At 40.2% G+C, this 16,464-nt stretch overlaps 1 protein-coding gene across 1 annotated transcript in view; it reads right to left on the bottom strand.

Annotated features, from left to right (window-relative positions):
* Positions 1 to 16,464, bottom strand: part of slco2b1 (solute carrier organic anion transporter family, member 2B1) — a 46,724-nt gene that overhangs the window by 10,816 nt on the left and 19,444 nt on the right. Inside the window, exons 3-9 of the mRNA XM_059526678.1 lie at positions 4,977 to 5,114; positions 4,585 to 4,741; positions 4,257 to 4,475; positions 4,060 to 4,158; positions 3,682 to 3,812; positions 1,827 to 1,932; positions 440 to 604 (exon numbers count right to left, since the gene is read on the bottom strand). Of these exons, the coding sequence (XP_059382661.1) occupies positions 440 to 604; positions 1,827 to 1,932; positions 3,682 to 3,812; positions 4,060 to 4,158; positions 4,257 to 4,475; positions 4,585 to 4,741; positions 4,977 to 5,114 (1,015 nt within the window). The remainder of the gene's footprint in view (positions 1 to 439; positions 605 to 1,826; positions 1,933 to 3,681; positions 3,813 to 4,059; positions 4,159 to 4,256; positions 4,476 to 4,584; positions 4,742 to 4,976; positions 5,115 to 16,464) is intronic.

Raw genomic sequence — 16,464 nt, 5'->3', positions numbered from 1 at the left:
ATATATATATATATATATATATATAAACTCTGTAAGTGTGTGTGTGTGTGTGTATGTTTTTGTGTGTGTTTTAATGCTTCAGGTTCGGGTGGATCCCTGGGAATGTTCAGGTTGAAAACCCCTGCACTACATTCCTTTATTAATCCCATTGAACAATACATAATGAAAGATGTAAAATTTAGACAAAAAGCTTCTTTCTTTCCTTGCTTATTTCTCAGGACTTTGGAATCTGTCTTAGCGACATATGGTATTGTGTGTGGATTAGCAGTGGTAAAAGTTTTGAATGAGTAATTTGTACCTTTGAACAATATGATATGATTTCACTGGCCACAAACATACAGCACATATTGTTCTGGTTTTGGCGGAGCAAAAGGTTTTCTTCTTCAATAATAACCTCAACCTTAACCAAAGACATAATTGATTTCCTTCAATAACTCACCCATCATCAAATTAGAAAAGGAGGCAGTCTGTGCAAACTGCCTTTCAATGAATTTGCCCATAAAAGTGGCCAGCCCGGCAACCATGGCAGCAAGATTCACTTGAGCCAACACTACCAACAAATAAATTGGGTTCCTCAGAGTCCTCATTACAATTTTGGGGAAACCTGAGGAAAGATAAAATACACCAGACAATATGAAAAAAATCCAAATAACATTTGTACATTATAGCACAAAAATAATTCTCAAGAAGGACAAGAACATTATATTTTGGAATATTAATGACTATTTCAATGGATATAAAGATCTTTAGATCCAGAGACTTTTACATTAAACATCAACAACCAAATACATTACATTTATCTGGAATAAATAATTAAAACACTGAAATATATAAATATTACCAGAAATATTAAGTTACCAGTTAATATTAGACAAAATATTTTGGAGTTTGATAAATGACTTTTAACAACAAAACACATAGAAAGGCTTTGTATTTCCTGTTGTGTGCAGCCCTCCCATTAAGAAAATGTGCTAAGTTCATGAAATCTAACTGTTACCGGAACAGAACATTTGAATCATGATTTTGCAGTTCAGAAAAACAGATTGAGTCATTATTTGGCTTCTAATCAGGCATCTGGTTATGACTAAGTAGGTCAAACTACACAGCATTATATACTACGCAGTTTATATGCTAAATTTTGCATGGGCAGCATTATGATTGCATGAGGGGATTCTTTTGAATCTGGACATGGTAGTTTCATTATAATGCCAGTGTAATATGGCCTAACAAATACAGTAATCCCATTAGGTTCTAAAATAGGTCATAAACCTACATCTTCCTTACTAACATCCATAATCCAGTTTGACCAGATGCTGAATACAATGAGATTTTGTATGTGCGGTTTCGGTACTTGTGGAATGGCTGCTAAAACAATACAGACAGCATGTGCAATTATACAACTAGCAGTGGGTGTAATTTATTTTAGTAAACTACTGTACACCATGTTGATGTTTGGCACCTAAACTTTGAAACCTTTCTTGTCTAAAATCCATAACATTGCCAGTGTAAAATAACACTTCCAGTGTAAAAGTCATCCTGTCTGAATCAGGAGAGAAATATGCACAGATCAATCACTGTTTACTTGGAGCTGTTTACTTGATGGACTAGAGTCATGTGGATCACTTGTAGATTAATTATGATGTTTTAATCAACAGTCACTGGAAATTACCAATTGGTGAGCAAGTGATGTTTAATTTCTCCAAATTCAGGCGAAGAAATACCTCATCTACATCTTGGATTTCCATAGGGTGGGTACATTTTCAATGTTCTTTTTTGGTCAGCTATTCTTTAATGTGTGATTAAATAAAATAAAATGGCAAACACACTTTTTAGGAACTCAGTGAGAGATGCCTCTTCCTTTGTTTCAGATTTGGGGTTCTTTTCCTCCATCAATTTTTCTCTGGATGGCTCAACAGGGGCCTCTACAATTTCCTGAAGAGATTGAAATCTTTGATTAAATTTAATTTATTGTTGGGAAAAAAAATACTGTTAAACAACCACATTATGCTCAAAATCAAAGTGCAAAGTGGTAGAGAGGAACATACACTCTTAAAAATAAAGGTTGTTTTTGTATTGATGGCATAGAAGAACCAGTTTTAATTCCAAAAAGAACCTATCAGTGAAGAGTTCATAAACAAACCATTTTGAAGAACATTTAAAAAATCTTAAGAAACTTTTTAGACTATACAGAAACTTTTCTGCATTTGAAAGGTCCCATGGATGTTGAAGGTTCTTCATGGAAGCATTGATGCTAATAAAGAACCTTTATTTTAAGAGTGTATTGCAAACTGATTGTCATTTGCATCAATAATGCCAACTTATATTTTTATAGGGGTCATATCGTGCGATTAAATTCTTTTTTTTTCTATGTAGTGTTACAAGCTCTTGGTGCATAAAGAAGATCTGTAAAGCTGCAAAGACTAAAGTTTCAAATCCAAAGAGATATTCTTTATAAAAGTTAAGAGTCAACCACACCCTCCTAAAATGCCTCATTAAAACATTCCCCCACATGTGTACGTCACAATGTGGAAAGATTTGCATAACAACACCCTAATGTCCATGCAAAGAAAGTAGGCGTAACATTTATTCTCGCTGTTGTCGCAGACGCCATGTTGTTGAGACAATGTGTGTTTGAAACTACTTTGTTTGGCTTTCCAAAAGAGAGCACAACTAGAAATCAGTGTTTAAGCTGCATTTACAACACTGTTCCAGAACAGTTCAACCCAAATATTCAGATGTGTGCAGCGCATTTTACGGAGGACGAGGACTGTTTCCTGGAAGAGTAACCTACAATGCTATAAAGTGGGGCATTTCCAACTTTGCAAGGACAGGCTGGTGCTTCTGACTCAGTCTGTAATTACATTTACATATTTAAAGAATTTGACACTGATGATTCAAATGGGAATTTTGAGCAGTGTAGAGTAACGCTTGTTGTTTATCGTTTCTCCGATTACAAATGCAGAAATGGTTGTATGTTTAAGCAGCGCGATACGCAATGCAATGTGTAAAAAGACAGCATAAGTCATTTTGATCAGTAATTACATGCCTACTGGATGCTACAAATGCTTCGTTTGTATTGGGTTTTATTTTGTTGCAGCGTTCAGAACACTTGGTCTTGGCCTCACAGTATTTCAAGGAGCGTAACATTTCTGTCACACACTTGAGGAATGCGGCCAATCACAATGCACTGGATAGCTGGCAAATCAGCTTACACCTCGTTTTCAGAATGATAAGCTTTGTAAAAATCTATGCATTTTAGAAAGGCAGGGCATAGAGGAGTAACAAATAAATGCACACTGTGTAAATTATTTTGCATTACACCAAATAGTGTTCTTTTTAGCAATGTCATATGGCCCCTTTAAATATGAGATTATCTGATTCACATTTACAGAACACAAGCATTTAGTGCAAAAACATGTATGGACACTAACTTCATGAGAGGTTAACCTGTTATTTAATCTAGTTGAGCAAGAGGGGGAAGAACAGGCTGAGACAGGCTCCTCTGGGACTCATGTTTCTTTCCGTGGTTATAGTTTTTTATTTAAAAACATGTTCTGTAAGACCCAAGCGGACTTCAGGCAATGCCTAAAACTTATTTGCCAAACTCTCCATCACTGATTATTCAAAATTTACCAAATAATATTCAGAATCAAAAAGGCTAACAAAAGATTTTTGATATACCTCTCTAGACATCTTCCTTGGGAAAAACAGGTATGGCAAAGAAGTCAGGAGAAGGAGGGTGGCAGCCATCAGGAATCCCAACCACCAAGCTCCAACCCATCTGGGGTCATCATTTTTCAAATTTAAATCTTCTGTAAAGTATAACAGCTCATTCATAAAACATCTCTTACATATGAGAGACATAAAGCCAAACTTACTAAAAGTTCCTGTCTGTTTGATGCACCAAGCAACATTGGTAAACGTGTTGAATCTTGAGGTAAACACTTTTTAAATTCAGTTTATCTTGTCTAAATGCACTTGTCTAAAAATGATTAGTACAGTTTTTAAAAGTATTTACATTACATTTATGAAGGAGAAGACATTGCATATCAGACTTACTTGAAGACATCTTATCAATGTCAACATAGAAACGAAGCAGAGCAGATGACATCATGTAGCCAAATGCCGGCCCAATTACAGTAATTGCGAAAAGTATGCCTATAGAAAAAGATAAAGGTTGATTATTTCTTGAATTTACCACCGTATTATAAAAATTAAACCACCCTATATGGAAATCAATAATCGAACATTCAAACCTAGGTAGAAGGGAGAATTCCTTTTTTCTGCATAATCATCTATGTAGGAAATCCCAAAAGGTTGTATGGGGACACCACCAATGCCCAGCAATAACTGGCCCAGTAAAAGTATTGGATAAACTCCAAGGTGAGAATCACTCTTTCCTTGATCACATGTCTGTTTAGATTTGTTGATTGAGTTCAGTGATTTGCAAAGACCAGAACTGTTGTCTGTGGTATCTGTGTAACAAATACATATTGTTCATTTCAGTTGTTAGGTACTTATATATATATATATATATATATATATATATAAACAACAACAAAAACAAAAACAATCCTCACTCACTATTGGAGTCTGTAATGTAATTCTCACTAATGAAGTGAGGTAGGGCTATAAGGAACACCCCCACACTTGCGATCATCGCTCCGATTCCAATACATCTTGGCCGATGTACACGGCTCCCAAAGAAACTCACAAACACAATGAGAACGGTGTTCCCCACCTATGGTTAACAACAAAAGACTTAAACGCATGATCAGATATAATAGTCAAAAAGTTGTCCTTGCTGATGTAATATCAATTTCATATTTAGACTTTGTGTCTAAACTTGTACATTATTATTGAAATAATTGCAAACCAGTTGTTAACAACTGCCAAAAACAAATGTGTTTTTTTCTTCAGGCGATTCATGACATCCTGTCATCAACATTCATATAAAGTTAGCAGATTATCCTTGCCTCATTAAAGGCTGCCAGCAGTCCTGATTGCTGACTTGAAAATCCATATCTTTTCTCAATGGTGGTTATGGAGCCTTTCAGATAGCCAGACACCAGGAGCTGAGCAAGCTGTAGCATCCCATGACACAGTACAAAAAACTGAAACACATACACAAACACACACAAAAGTGCTAAAATGTAAACACATTTTGTAAATATGCATAGGGAAACAACTACAACAAACTTTAAGTAGGAAAATATTAATCTGTTAACTGGTTTTAAGTGTTCAGGCCATACCAAGTTGTGTCCTAGCAAAGTTAAATTCTTTGGTTGAACAGCAATTTCAGAGCATTAAACAAAACACAACAAAAGGATGTGTGGTGAATACAAGGACATTAAAATTATGCAGAAAAGCATCAGGCCCAGTCTGTGGAGAATAATAAACTTAAGGAACTTAACTTAGTTACACCCCCCCCCCCCAAAAATAAAAAAAAACTTAAACAATATTCTATTGCTAATTAAAAAAAATAGATAAATGCTTAGATAACTTAAATGAAACTAAATTCTTATAGTGTTCATTTTTAAAGACTCCATAAACAAACTCTATAACCTGTTGAAATCATGTCTCACTGCAGGCAAACACCCCCAATACTAGGGCAGGGTATCGATTCAGATGTTCCAGATCGATTCGATTCACAAGCTCTCAAATCGATTAGATTTCGATTCTTGATTCAATTTTCGATTTCGATTCTTGATTCGTTTTTCTACACTCGATTCTCGATTCAACTCAATGAATATAGATTTAATACAAATACTATATCTATAAATAATAACAGTGAACATAAGTTTATAATTGGGTAATTAATCAAAATAAATTAAGAGCCACAAACCTGTATATTAAACTCTTTTATTTTAGGTACACTTGGGTACATTAAAACAGAACCCATCTCTAGTTTTCAAATGCATACAATTGTTAAATAAATAAAATACAATTTTGATGCAAGATGAAAAATGCTTTGTTCTTGTCTACAACACTATTGTCGTCGTCTTGCTTACAAAATCTAAAATGCTTCCATACCTCGCATCAACGTTGACAAAGCACCTGAAACCACCCTTTTAAGCAATGAATGAATGAATGACAGGTTCGCCTCTCTATCCTGGTAACATCGCACAAGGCAAGTAAGAGGGTGATATCTAGTGGAGAACACTTGTAATTAGATTAACTTTAATCTTACATTCAATGTTTTGCGGAAATAAATATGGAAAAAAAAATTGATTCGATTTTGAATTGACCGCATTTTAAAAAACGATTAATCGAAAAATCGATTTTTTACTCAGCCCTACCCCATACCCCAACATGTTGTTTCCAAAATACCTGTCACAATACGCTGCCGAAAGGAATGAAGGAGTCATGGATAAAATGAACTGTCATTTATTAAATCCACACTTGGAAGGGAAGGAAGACACACATACAAGTGCATCTCAATAAATTAGAATGTTGTGGAAAATTTAATTTATTTCAGTAATTCAACTCTTATTGTGAAATTTGTGTATTAAATAAATTCATTGCTCACAGACTGAAGTAGTTTAAGTCTTTGGTTCTTTTAATTTTGATGATTTTGGCTCACATTTAACAAAAACCCACCAAATGTCAACAAATTAGAACATGTTGACATGCCCATCAGCTAATCAACTCAAAACACCTACAAAGGTTTCCTGAGTCTTCAAAATGGTCTCTCAGTTTGGTTCATTATACTACACAATCATGGGGAAGACTGCTGATCTGACAGTGGTCCAGAAGATATTCACTGACACCCTTCACAAGGAGGGTAAGCCACAAACATTAATTGCCAAAGAAACTGGCTGTTCAGAGAGTGCTGTATCCAAGCATGTTAACAGAAAGTTTAGTGGAAGGAAAAAGTGTGGAAGAAAAAGATGCACAACCAAACAAGAGAACCACAGCCTTATGAGGATTGTCAAGCAAAATTGATTCAAGAATTTGAATGAACTTCACAAGAAAGGGACTGAGGCTGGGGTCAAGGCATCAAGAGCCACCACACACAGACATGTCAAGGAATTTAGCTACAGTTACATATTCCTCTTGTTAAGCCACTCCTGAACCACAGACAACGTCAGATGTGTCTTACCTGGTCTAAGGAGAAGAAGAACTGGACTGTTGCCCAGTGGTCCAAAGTCCTCTTTTCAGATGAGGGCAAGATTTGTATTTCATTTGGAAACCAAGATTGTAGAATCTGGAGGAAGGGTGGAGAAGCTCATAGCCCAAGGTGCTTGAAGTCCAGTGTTAAGTTTCAACAGTCTGTGATGATTTGGGGTGCAATGTCATCTGCTGGTGTTGGTCCATTGTGTTTTTTGAAAACCAAAGTCACTGCACCTGTTTACCAAGAAATTTTGGAGCACTTCATGCTACCTTCTACTGACCAGCTTTTTGAAGATGCTGATTTCATTTTTCAGCAAGATTTGCACTGCCAAAAGCACCAAAAGTTGGTTAAATGACCATTGTGTTGGTGTGCTTGACTGGCCAGCAAACTCACCAGACCTGTATTTTCAGGATGAAAATGAGAAACAAGAGACCATAAAAATGCAGATGAGCCTTCCCCTGGCCATGGGGAGAGGCAAAAATGCAATTTATTTGGAAAAAAATGCCCCTGCACCAACAAATAGCCTATAATCCATTACGTCCGTTGCTAACAAAGTTAATATTATGGTGTTATTTTACAAACAAATGTCGAGAACTCATTATTGTAGTGCGAAAGCACATTAATACAATGCACAAGTGCAAATCTCTCTGCCCGCGTACGGATTTCCTTTGCTAGCGCCGCATCATCTCAGCGAACACCAGCTGCAACGTATACTCACATTTGGGAGTTAACCTGTGTGTCTTTGTTCTCTTGTCTCCAGAACTCTCATGGCACTATACATGATCTGAATTCTCCTACGTACCTCGATACCTCCTGAGTGCCCATGTGATTCTCGAACATTGTTCTCCCACTGCAAAGAGAAGAGACAAGTATTGATATTCACGTATTGTGTGGCTTTGACGTCTCAACACGTAACAAACTCACCTGGCTTTCACAGAAGTGGAATTCCCCGGCTTCCACGGACACGAACTCCACAGACCCCGCATCAAGATTTCCTTTACTCACCTCTCACGAACTTTGTCTTAATAAACACTGTGTTGAATTCACTTACCTCAGCCGCCGTGTGATATCCTGACAGAAGGCTTGACCTCGCACTGGAACAACATGCACATCAGTACCCCACGGATCGATCCAAAATATCCTTTATCATTCAACAGTTATCCGGGGCTGCGCTGAGGTGGGCCGAAGCACTATGTTTCCAGGAAACAGCGGTCACTTAATCATTTCAGAATTTAATTTCCCATTTTAAAGAAGTGTTTGGCCATCCAGTGGGTGATTCCTCCGTCAGCCAATGATTACTACATTTACGTCAAGGAAAGAAATCAGTGTCTGAGTACTCTCTTGAATTTCGAACCCTGGCCACAGCGAGTGGATGGAACGAGAAAGCCTTACTGACGGTGTACCGGGAATCGCTAAATCCCACGCTACGGTTACAGCTCGCCATCTACGATGATAATATGGGGTTAGAAAAATTCATGCAGCAAGCCCAGCGAGTTCACCTAAGATCCAAGTCATGTTATCAAGACGCACCTGCCCCAGCTTCTGTTAACCATCAGCCCGCGTCGGAGAAAATGTCTGAATCCCAGCCAGAACGGATGCAAGTGGAAACCAAGAGACTTGACTTCTGCCAAACGAATTCAAAAAAAAAAACACAAAATCATTTCATACGCACTTGCCCATCTCGTCCCCTGCGTCTAATGGTGAGTCAGTGGTCAGTCTTTCCAAAACCCTCTGTGTCCTCCCCATTAACTATAAGTGTGACTCTGAAAATTAGAGATATCATCGTTTCAGCCACGGCCATCGTGGATCAGCCGGCAACTTCATCTTGGGAAAACTCGACAAACCCACGATCTCCGAACGACCAGAACCCAGAAACAATACTCCATCTACGCAGTGACAGGCGAGATGATCAATCAAGGGTGTGTGACCTCACAAATTACACCTGTCACTCTCAGTATACAGAATACCCATTACGAGTCTTTCGCCAAATTTGTCCTTGAAAAGAGTCAAACTGATATTATCTTAGGACATCTGTGGCTGATCCAGCATCAACCCTCACTAGATTGGGCCACCGGAGAGATTATAAATTGGCGCTGTGATTGCAATAAGATAAATCATGTACATTCTCCTTGTGACAAGCCAGATTCCCTGATGATTAACTCTACATCTATTGAAAGCCCAAAGGAAAATGTATTCACCAGTGTTCCCTCATGCTATGCTTCCTTTTCTGATGTGTTTAACCCAATCGCAGCAGCCAAGTTACCCCCGCATCGACCTTGGGATTTCGCTATAGACCTTATACCTGGAGAGACCATTCCCATTCCAGAACAAACGGCGATGTGTGAGTATGTTGAAGAAACCTTGAAACAGGGATATATCAGACCATCTACCTAGCAGCCAGCTTCTTCTTTGTCCCCAAAAAGGATGGTGGGTTGTGACCTTGCATTGATTACAGGGCCTTAAATAAGATCAAAGTTAATATTATGGCGTTATTTTACAAACAAATGTCGAGAACCTAATCCTCCGCCCGCGTGCGGATTTCCTTTGCTAGCCTTGCCCTGGCCGCGGGGACTTGAGGCAAAAATGCCACTTAATTGGAAAAAAATGCCCCTGCACAAACAAATATAATCTATTACATCTGTTGCTAACAAAATGAATATTGTGCCGTTATTTTACAAACAAATGTCGAGAATGCATTATTGTAGCGCGAAAGCACATTAATACAATGCGCGAGCGCGAATCTCTCCACTCACGCATGGATTTCCTTTGGTAGCACAAAACCGGACACGCCCGCTCAGATATACGCTGGTCTCGTCCGGATAGAGTGCATGCACTTAAAATATGTCTCTCCTCTCGTTCAAACTTTGTCCTGTGCACGCTCAAATCTCTCTGTGCTCATGCATTATAAATATCAATTATTTTTGCACCTGAATTAAACATTGTCAAAGGTTATCATTATGCACTTTTAAAAAGTAGTCTCAAAACAGATTTGTGCAGGGCCTTTGCTTGATTTTTTTTATTGTTGTATTTTTGTTTTAACATAAAATGGTTATTGTAGCTACTTTGTTTTACTATATCTCTTGTATTTTGATATTTTGATAAATCATGTACATTCTCCTTGTGACAAGCCAGGTTCCCTGATGATTAACTCAACATCTATTGAAAGCCCAAAGGAAAATGTATCCACCAGTGTTCCCTCATGCTATGCTTACTTTTCTGATGTGTTTAACCCAATCGCAGCAGCCAAGTTACCCTCACATCGACCTTGGGATTTCGCTATAGACCTTATACCTGGAGAGACCATTTCCATTCCAGAACAAACGGCGATGCGTGAGTATGTTGAAGAAACCTTGAAACAGGGATATATCAGACCATCTACCTCACAAGAAGCAGCCAGCTTCTTCTTTGTCCCCAAAAAGGATGGTGGGTTGTGACCTTGCATTGATTACAGGGCTTTAAATAAGATCACCGTGAAATTCAGTTACCCACTTCCCTTGATTCCATCCTCCCTGGAACAACTCCGTGACGCTCGCATCTTCACTAAATTAGGTCTCAGGAGCGCATATAATCTGATCAGAATCCGAGAGGGAGACAAATGGAAAACAGCTTTCATCACGCCAGCTGGGCACTACGAATACCTGGTGATGCCATATGGTCTTGTTAACGCCCCTTCTGTTTTTCAGAGTTTTATGGATGAGGTCCTTCGAGAGTTCCTGAACCCATTTGCCCTTGTTTACATCGACGACATACTCATCTACTCCCGCAATGAAAAGGAGCATGAGCAGCACTTTACCCAGGTACTCCAGCGACTCTTTTTTTTCCTTGTTTGTGAAGGCAGAAAAATGTATCTTTCACCAGACTTCCAAGGAATTCCTAGGATATCAGATTAACGCTAGAGGGGTAAAGATGGATGACTGCAAGACAGAAGCTATTACTTCCTGGCCTACACCCAAGTCAGTAAAGGAGCTCCAGAGGTTCCTGGGCTTCGCAAACTTCTATCGACGGTTCATCGATCTATACAGTATCATCACCACCCCATTAACCTCATTATTGAAGGGTAAACCAAGACACTCCAGTGGACTCCAGAAGCAGAACAGGCCTTCCAAGCGTTAAAGACCGCCTTCACAAAAGCCCCTTTATTACAGCACCCAGATCCAGAGAAAAAATGAATTGTGGAAGTGGATGCCTCCACTATGGGGGTGGGAGCCATCCTCTCCAAATATTCTGAGCAAGCTGAAAAACTAATGCCCTGTGCTTTCTTTTCCAGGAAACTATCCTCTGCTGAAAGAAACTATGACATTGGCAATCGAGAGTTACTGGCAGTGAAGCTTGCCCTCGAGGAATGGAGGCACTGGTTAGAGGGAGCCTGGCAGCCTTTCCTTGTACTCACGGATCACAAGAACCTTCAGTACCTAAAAGAACTAAAAGACTCAACCCTCGCCAAGCTAGGTGGGTGCTATTCTTCACCCGGTTCCATTTCCTCATATCCTACTATCCTGGGTCCAAGAACACGAGAGCCGACATCTTATCCCGCCTACACACTGTAGAGGAAGTCAAGGAGGAAGCGGAAACCATCTTGCCCACCAAACTATTTGTTAACCCGATTCAGTGGGACCTTGACGAAGTACTCCGTGAACAAGCCCAAAACCAGCCCGTTCAGCACATGTGTCCAGTAGGGAAGATCTAGGTAGCGGAGGATTAATGTGTACCCCTCATCTCTGACGCTCGTTCCTCAGTAGGAACCGGTCATCCAGGAGTCAATAAAACATTGTCAACCCTCCAAAGGAAGTACTGGTGGCCAAGGACGCGAGAGGATGTCACAGAGTTTATTCAAGGGTGCGCACTCTGTGCAATGACCAAGATACCTCGACAACTACCTACTGGAAAACTCCTTCCCTTACCGATTCCTCAGCGCCCCTGGTCCCACATTGGAGTTGACTTCGTTACTTCGTCAGCCATTGATAGATTCTCCAAGGCATGTAAACTTATTCCGTTGAAAGGCCTACCCACAGCCTTTGAGACTACCAAACTTCTATTCAATCATGTATTCCGTAATTTTGGTATTCCTGAAGATATTGTTTCCGACAGGGGACCTCAATTCATTTTGAGGTTCTGGAAGTCCTTCCTTGCCATGCTCAACGTCACCGTCAGTCTGGTTACTCTGGTTACCATCCTCAGGCAATCGGGCAAACAGAACGCAAGATCCAGGATGTCAGCCGTTTCCTTAGGACCTTCTGCCACCGGAACCAGAACATATGGAACAGGTACCTAGTCTGGGCCGAATATGCCCAAAATTCCCTCCGAAAAACATCAACTAATCTTACCCCATTTCAATGCATTCTTGGCTACCAACCTCCTCTGTTCCCCTGGTCGGGAGAGCCTTCTAACGATCTGGCTGTAAATGACTGGTTCCGTGACAGTGAGCGGGTCTGGAACCAAGCACACCGTCACCTTCAGCAAGCAGTAAATCGCCAGCAACGTTTTGCGGATACCCACCGTAAGGAAACCCCTGTCTACCAGCCCGACCAATTAGTATGGCTGTCCACCCGGACATCAGGTTACGGCAACCATGCAAAAAACTAAGCCCAAGGTACATTGGACCATTCTCGATAGAACGACAAATTAACCCGGTCACCTACCGACTCCAACTTCCTGCCCAGCACCGGATCCACCCTACCTTTCACATCGCCCTGTTGAAACCCCATCACTTACCTGTTTCTGTTCCCTCTGCAGACCCGGTCCCTGACGACAAACCCCCATTGCCACCCATCGACGCGGAACCCATCTACGCAGTTAAGGAGATCCTAGACTCCCGGCGTCATGGAGGGTGGTTAGAGTACTTAATAGACTGGGAAGATTACGGACCAGAAGAGAGGTGTTGGGTGCCTCGCCAAGATATCCTTGACCGAAGTCTGCTTACTGAATTTCACCCCCAGCATCCAGAGAAACCTGCTCCATGACCTCGAGGTAGACCTCCACGACGCCGGAGAGTAAGGCCCACTGGCACAGACCCTAGAGGGGGGGGGTAGTGTCAGGGATCGGGCAGACCCGGTCCCAGCCAATCATCAGCGCTCACACTCCCCTGAGTACTAATTACCAGCACCTGATCTCCATTACCCCAGCAATATAAAACTCTCACAGAAACACCAGTTCACTGTCAAGCCTCCAACAGGAATCGACCTCACGATCTTGTCTCCAACTTACAGCATCTTCTCAGCAAACACCAACCGTAACGTATACTCACATTTGGAAGTTAACCTGTGTGTCTTTGTTCTCTTGTCTCCAGAATTTTCATGGCACTATCCATGATCTGAATTCTCCTACCTACCTTGATACCTCCTGAGTGCCCATGTGATTCTCAAACATTGTTCTAATACTGGAAAGAGAAGAGACAAGTATTGATATTCACGTATTGTGTGGCTTTGACGTCTCGACACTTAACGAACTTACCTGGCTTTCACAGAAGCGGAATTCCCAAGTCCGAGGCCATGGTTCTCAGCTGGAAAAAGGTGACATGTCCCCTTCAGGTTGGTGGAGAGCTCCTGCCTCAGGTGGAGGAGTTCAAGTATATTGTTTACGAGTGAGGGAAGGATGGAGCGGGAGATTGACAGGCGGATAGGTGCAGCTTCTGCAGTGATGCGGTCGATGTACCTGTCTGTCGTGGTGAAGAAGGAGCTGAGCTGCAAGGCGAAGCTCTCGATTTACCATTAAATCTACATTCCTACTCTCACCTATGACCGAAAGGACAAGATCCCGGATACAGGCGGCCGAAATGAGCTTTCTCCGCAGGGTGGCTGGGTGCTCCCTTAGAGATAGGGTGAGGAGCTCTGCCACTCGGGAGGAGCTCAGAGTAGAGCCGCTGCTCCTCCACATCGAGAGGAGCCAGCTGAGTTGGCTCGGGCATCTGTTCCGGATGCCTCCTGGACGCCTTCCTGGGAAGGTGTTTCGGGCACGTCCCACTGGGAGGAGGCCCCGGGGAAGACCGAGGATATGCTGGAGGGACTATGTCTCTCGGCTGGCCTGGGAACACCTCGGTATCCACCCGGAAGAGCTGGAGGAAGTGTCTAGGGAGAGGGAAGTCTGGGCATCTCTGCATTTACAGATGACAGAGAAAATAATTTAAAATGCTCTGTCAATTTTGATTGGACACATAAAAGAAATACATAACTTGAATTGTAAAGGATTTATTTTTATTTGTGTATGCTCACCATATCTTTGTGCTTTTGTAAAATAAAGAACATAAACAGGGTGTGCTCTCAGTCTACACTGTCTCTGCGAACTGCTTTTAGAAACGCATTACCAAAATGAACTGAAAATCAGTGAATAATTTACATATAGAATTTAAATATATATAGAAAGGCTGACAGGTGTTTGATTTTAAGATTTTATTAATTAACTTTTTTCTTCATGTTATTCCAGACAGATTAGATGATTGTGAGAACAGATTTCTGTGTGGAGCACTGGACAGACTCACTGGATTATGTTTGAAAATATAAACTGATATTTACTACTGGCACACTACAGCAAAATATAGTAACTGTATTTAATAACATTTTATGTTGGTGAAAATAGTAGTGGCCTAAAACTTTCGCGCATTAAACACACACACACACACACACACACACACACACACACATATATATATATATATATGAAGAGTTTGGTTCCAAAATGCAACAAATCCATTTTGATTCATTTGAGTCACATTTCTAAAAATTTGTTTTCTTTACCAAGAATCTGGCAAGATGAAAACCACTATTTTCTGTTTCAAACTTTCACATAGCATCTTTAGGTTATAATAACATAAAAAAAAAAAAAAACTGGGTTTTATTTAATTAAATTTTTTTCCCCCAAAATGCAATAAATCCATGATACTATTTTTCCCCCTCAAAATTAAATAAATCCATTGAATCAATATGAAAGTTATTTTTCATATTGAAACTGATGAAAATACCCACCATAGTAAGTTGATCCACAAATGACATACATTCATCAGTCATCGCTTCCAAAATGAATTCAACGGGTCATCTTGTTAATCCTATAAATTTATTACAGCAATAAAATTAAATGTAATCATGAACAATATCACATTAGACCACAGAAATTCCAAAATGACATTTCCCTTACATTCAACTTCCAAAAGTGCATTCATCTTTGCCATGTAACATTCATTTAGTTGACTAGTGCTATGTGCTGTATTAACAAAAACATAAATGGCATTAATTCTAACACTGACAAGCTACGCAATCTCACGTTCATATTCTAATGCAATTCATCTAATGAACATGATATAGTGTAACTTGTCAGCGATCTATGGCACTGTGAATATTAATCACAGAACCAGCTTTACTTTTTACATGCAATTTATCATGCAGCTCTTATTTGTTGATTACAAAGTACTAAGTAGATGAGGAAAACTAGGATGCCAGGTTTATTCAGAGTGCCGCCATTACCGTCTAAAGGGCCTGGAATGGTGCACTGTAGAGGCCGACCGATATATATCGGGCCGATATCTGTCATTTTTTATATATATATCGGCATCGGCCGATATCCGTGTTTAGTAGAACCGATTTAAAGTCGGGCACGTCGGCAGGCAGCCCCGTGTTATTTGGTGCGGTGGAAAGTTCTGCTGCCGCATGTGATGGACCCCAAGCCAAAACTTTTGGAAGATTCAACAACAGTCCTGGGAGATAAAGGTAGTTTGTAACATTGGTAGTCACTCTGTAAATGAGGTGGAGAACTTGGCAGCTCTCACAAACACTGCAGCATGATTGAGGGCTACGTTACTCCTCCCCGCTCACAGACAGGACCATGCTCAGAGAGACAGCTGTCCTGGAGCTGCCCAGAATGGTGAATGACATTTGTTCGGAAGCATGGTTTAATGCAGACAATAGCCAGGTTTCCATCCAACTCATTTGAATTTAGAGGTGTCAGTATTTGATAATTTCCATGATCGATCATTGTTTAAATTAACAATCAGTTAATAACCTTAATGCTGAAAAATGTAGCTGTATTATTATTATGAGCAAAAGCCATTTGGAAAAAAAGGTTTCTCACCCGAATTGAAGGGGTTTTAGTCTGAATAAAATGCTAGTAGCAGGACTGTAAAATGAATAGATGTGATTATGATCATTTGATAAAATGAAGAGAGCGTGCCATATGTTTGAGATCATTTTACTTTGTTGACTGAATGCGCCTCTTTAAATGGTTTCGTGGTGCTCGTTGTTGTATTTTAAAATGCAATTGCAATGTTTTCAAATGACACTATAGTATTAAAAATAAAATGATCCCAAATGTAACTGTGGCACCTGTGGCTGTGCTGCACAGTCAGTGAACCGCTTTTTTAACAT

This window comes from Carassius carassius, chromosome 36 (assembly GCF_963082965.1).
Source record: "Carassius carassius chromosome 36, fCarCar2.1, whole genome shotgun sequence".
Classification (NCBI taxonomy): domain Eukaryota; kingdom Metazoa; phylum Chordata; class Actinopteri; order Cypriniformes; family Cyprinidae; genus Carassius; species Carassius carassius.
Note: the sequence above shows the minus strand (reverse complement) of the source record. Positions and strands in the feature narration are given on the sequence as shown.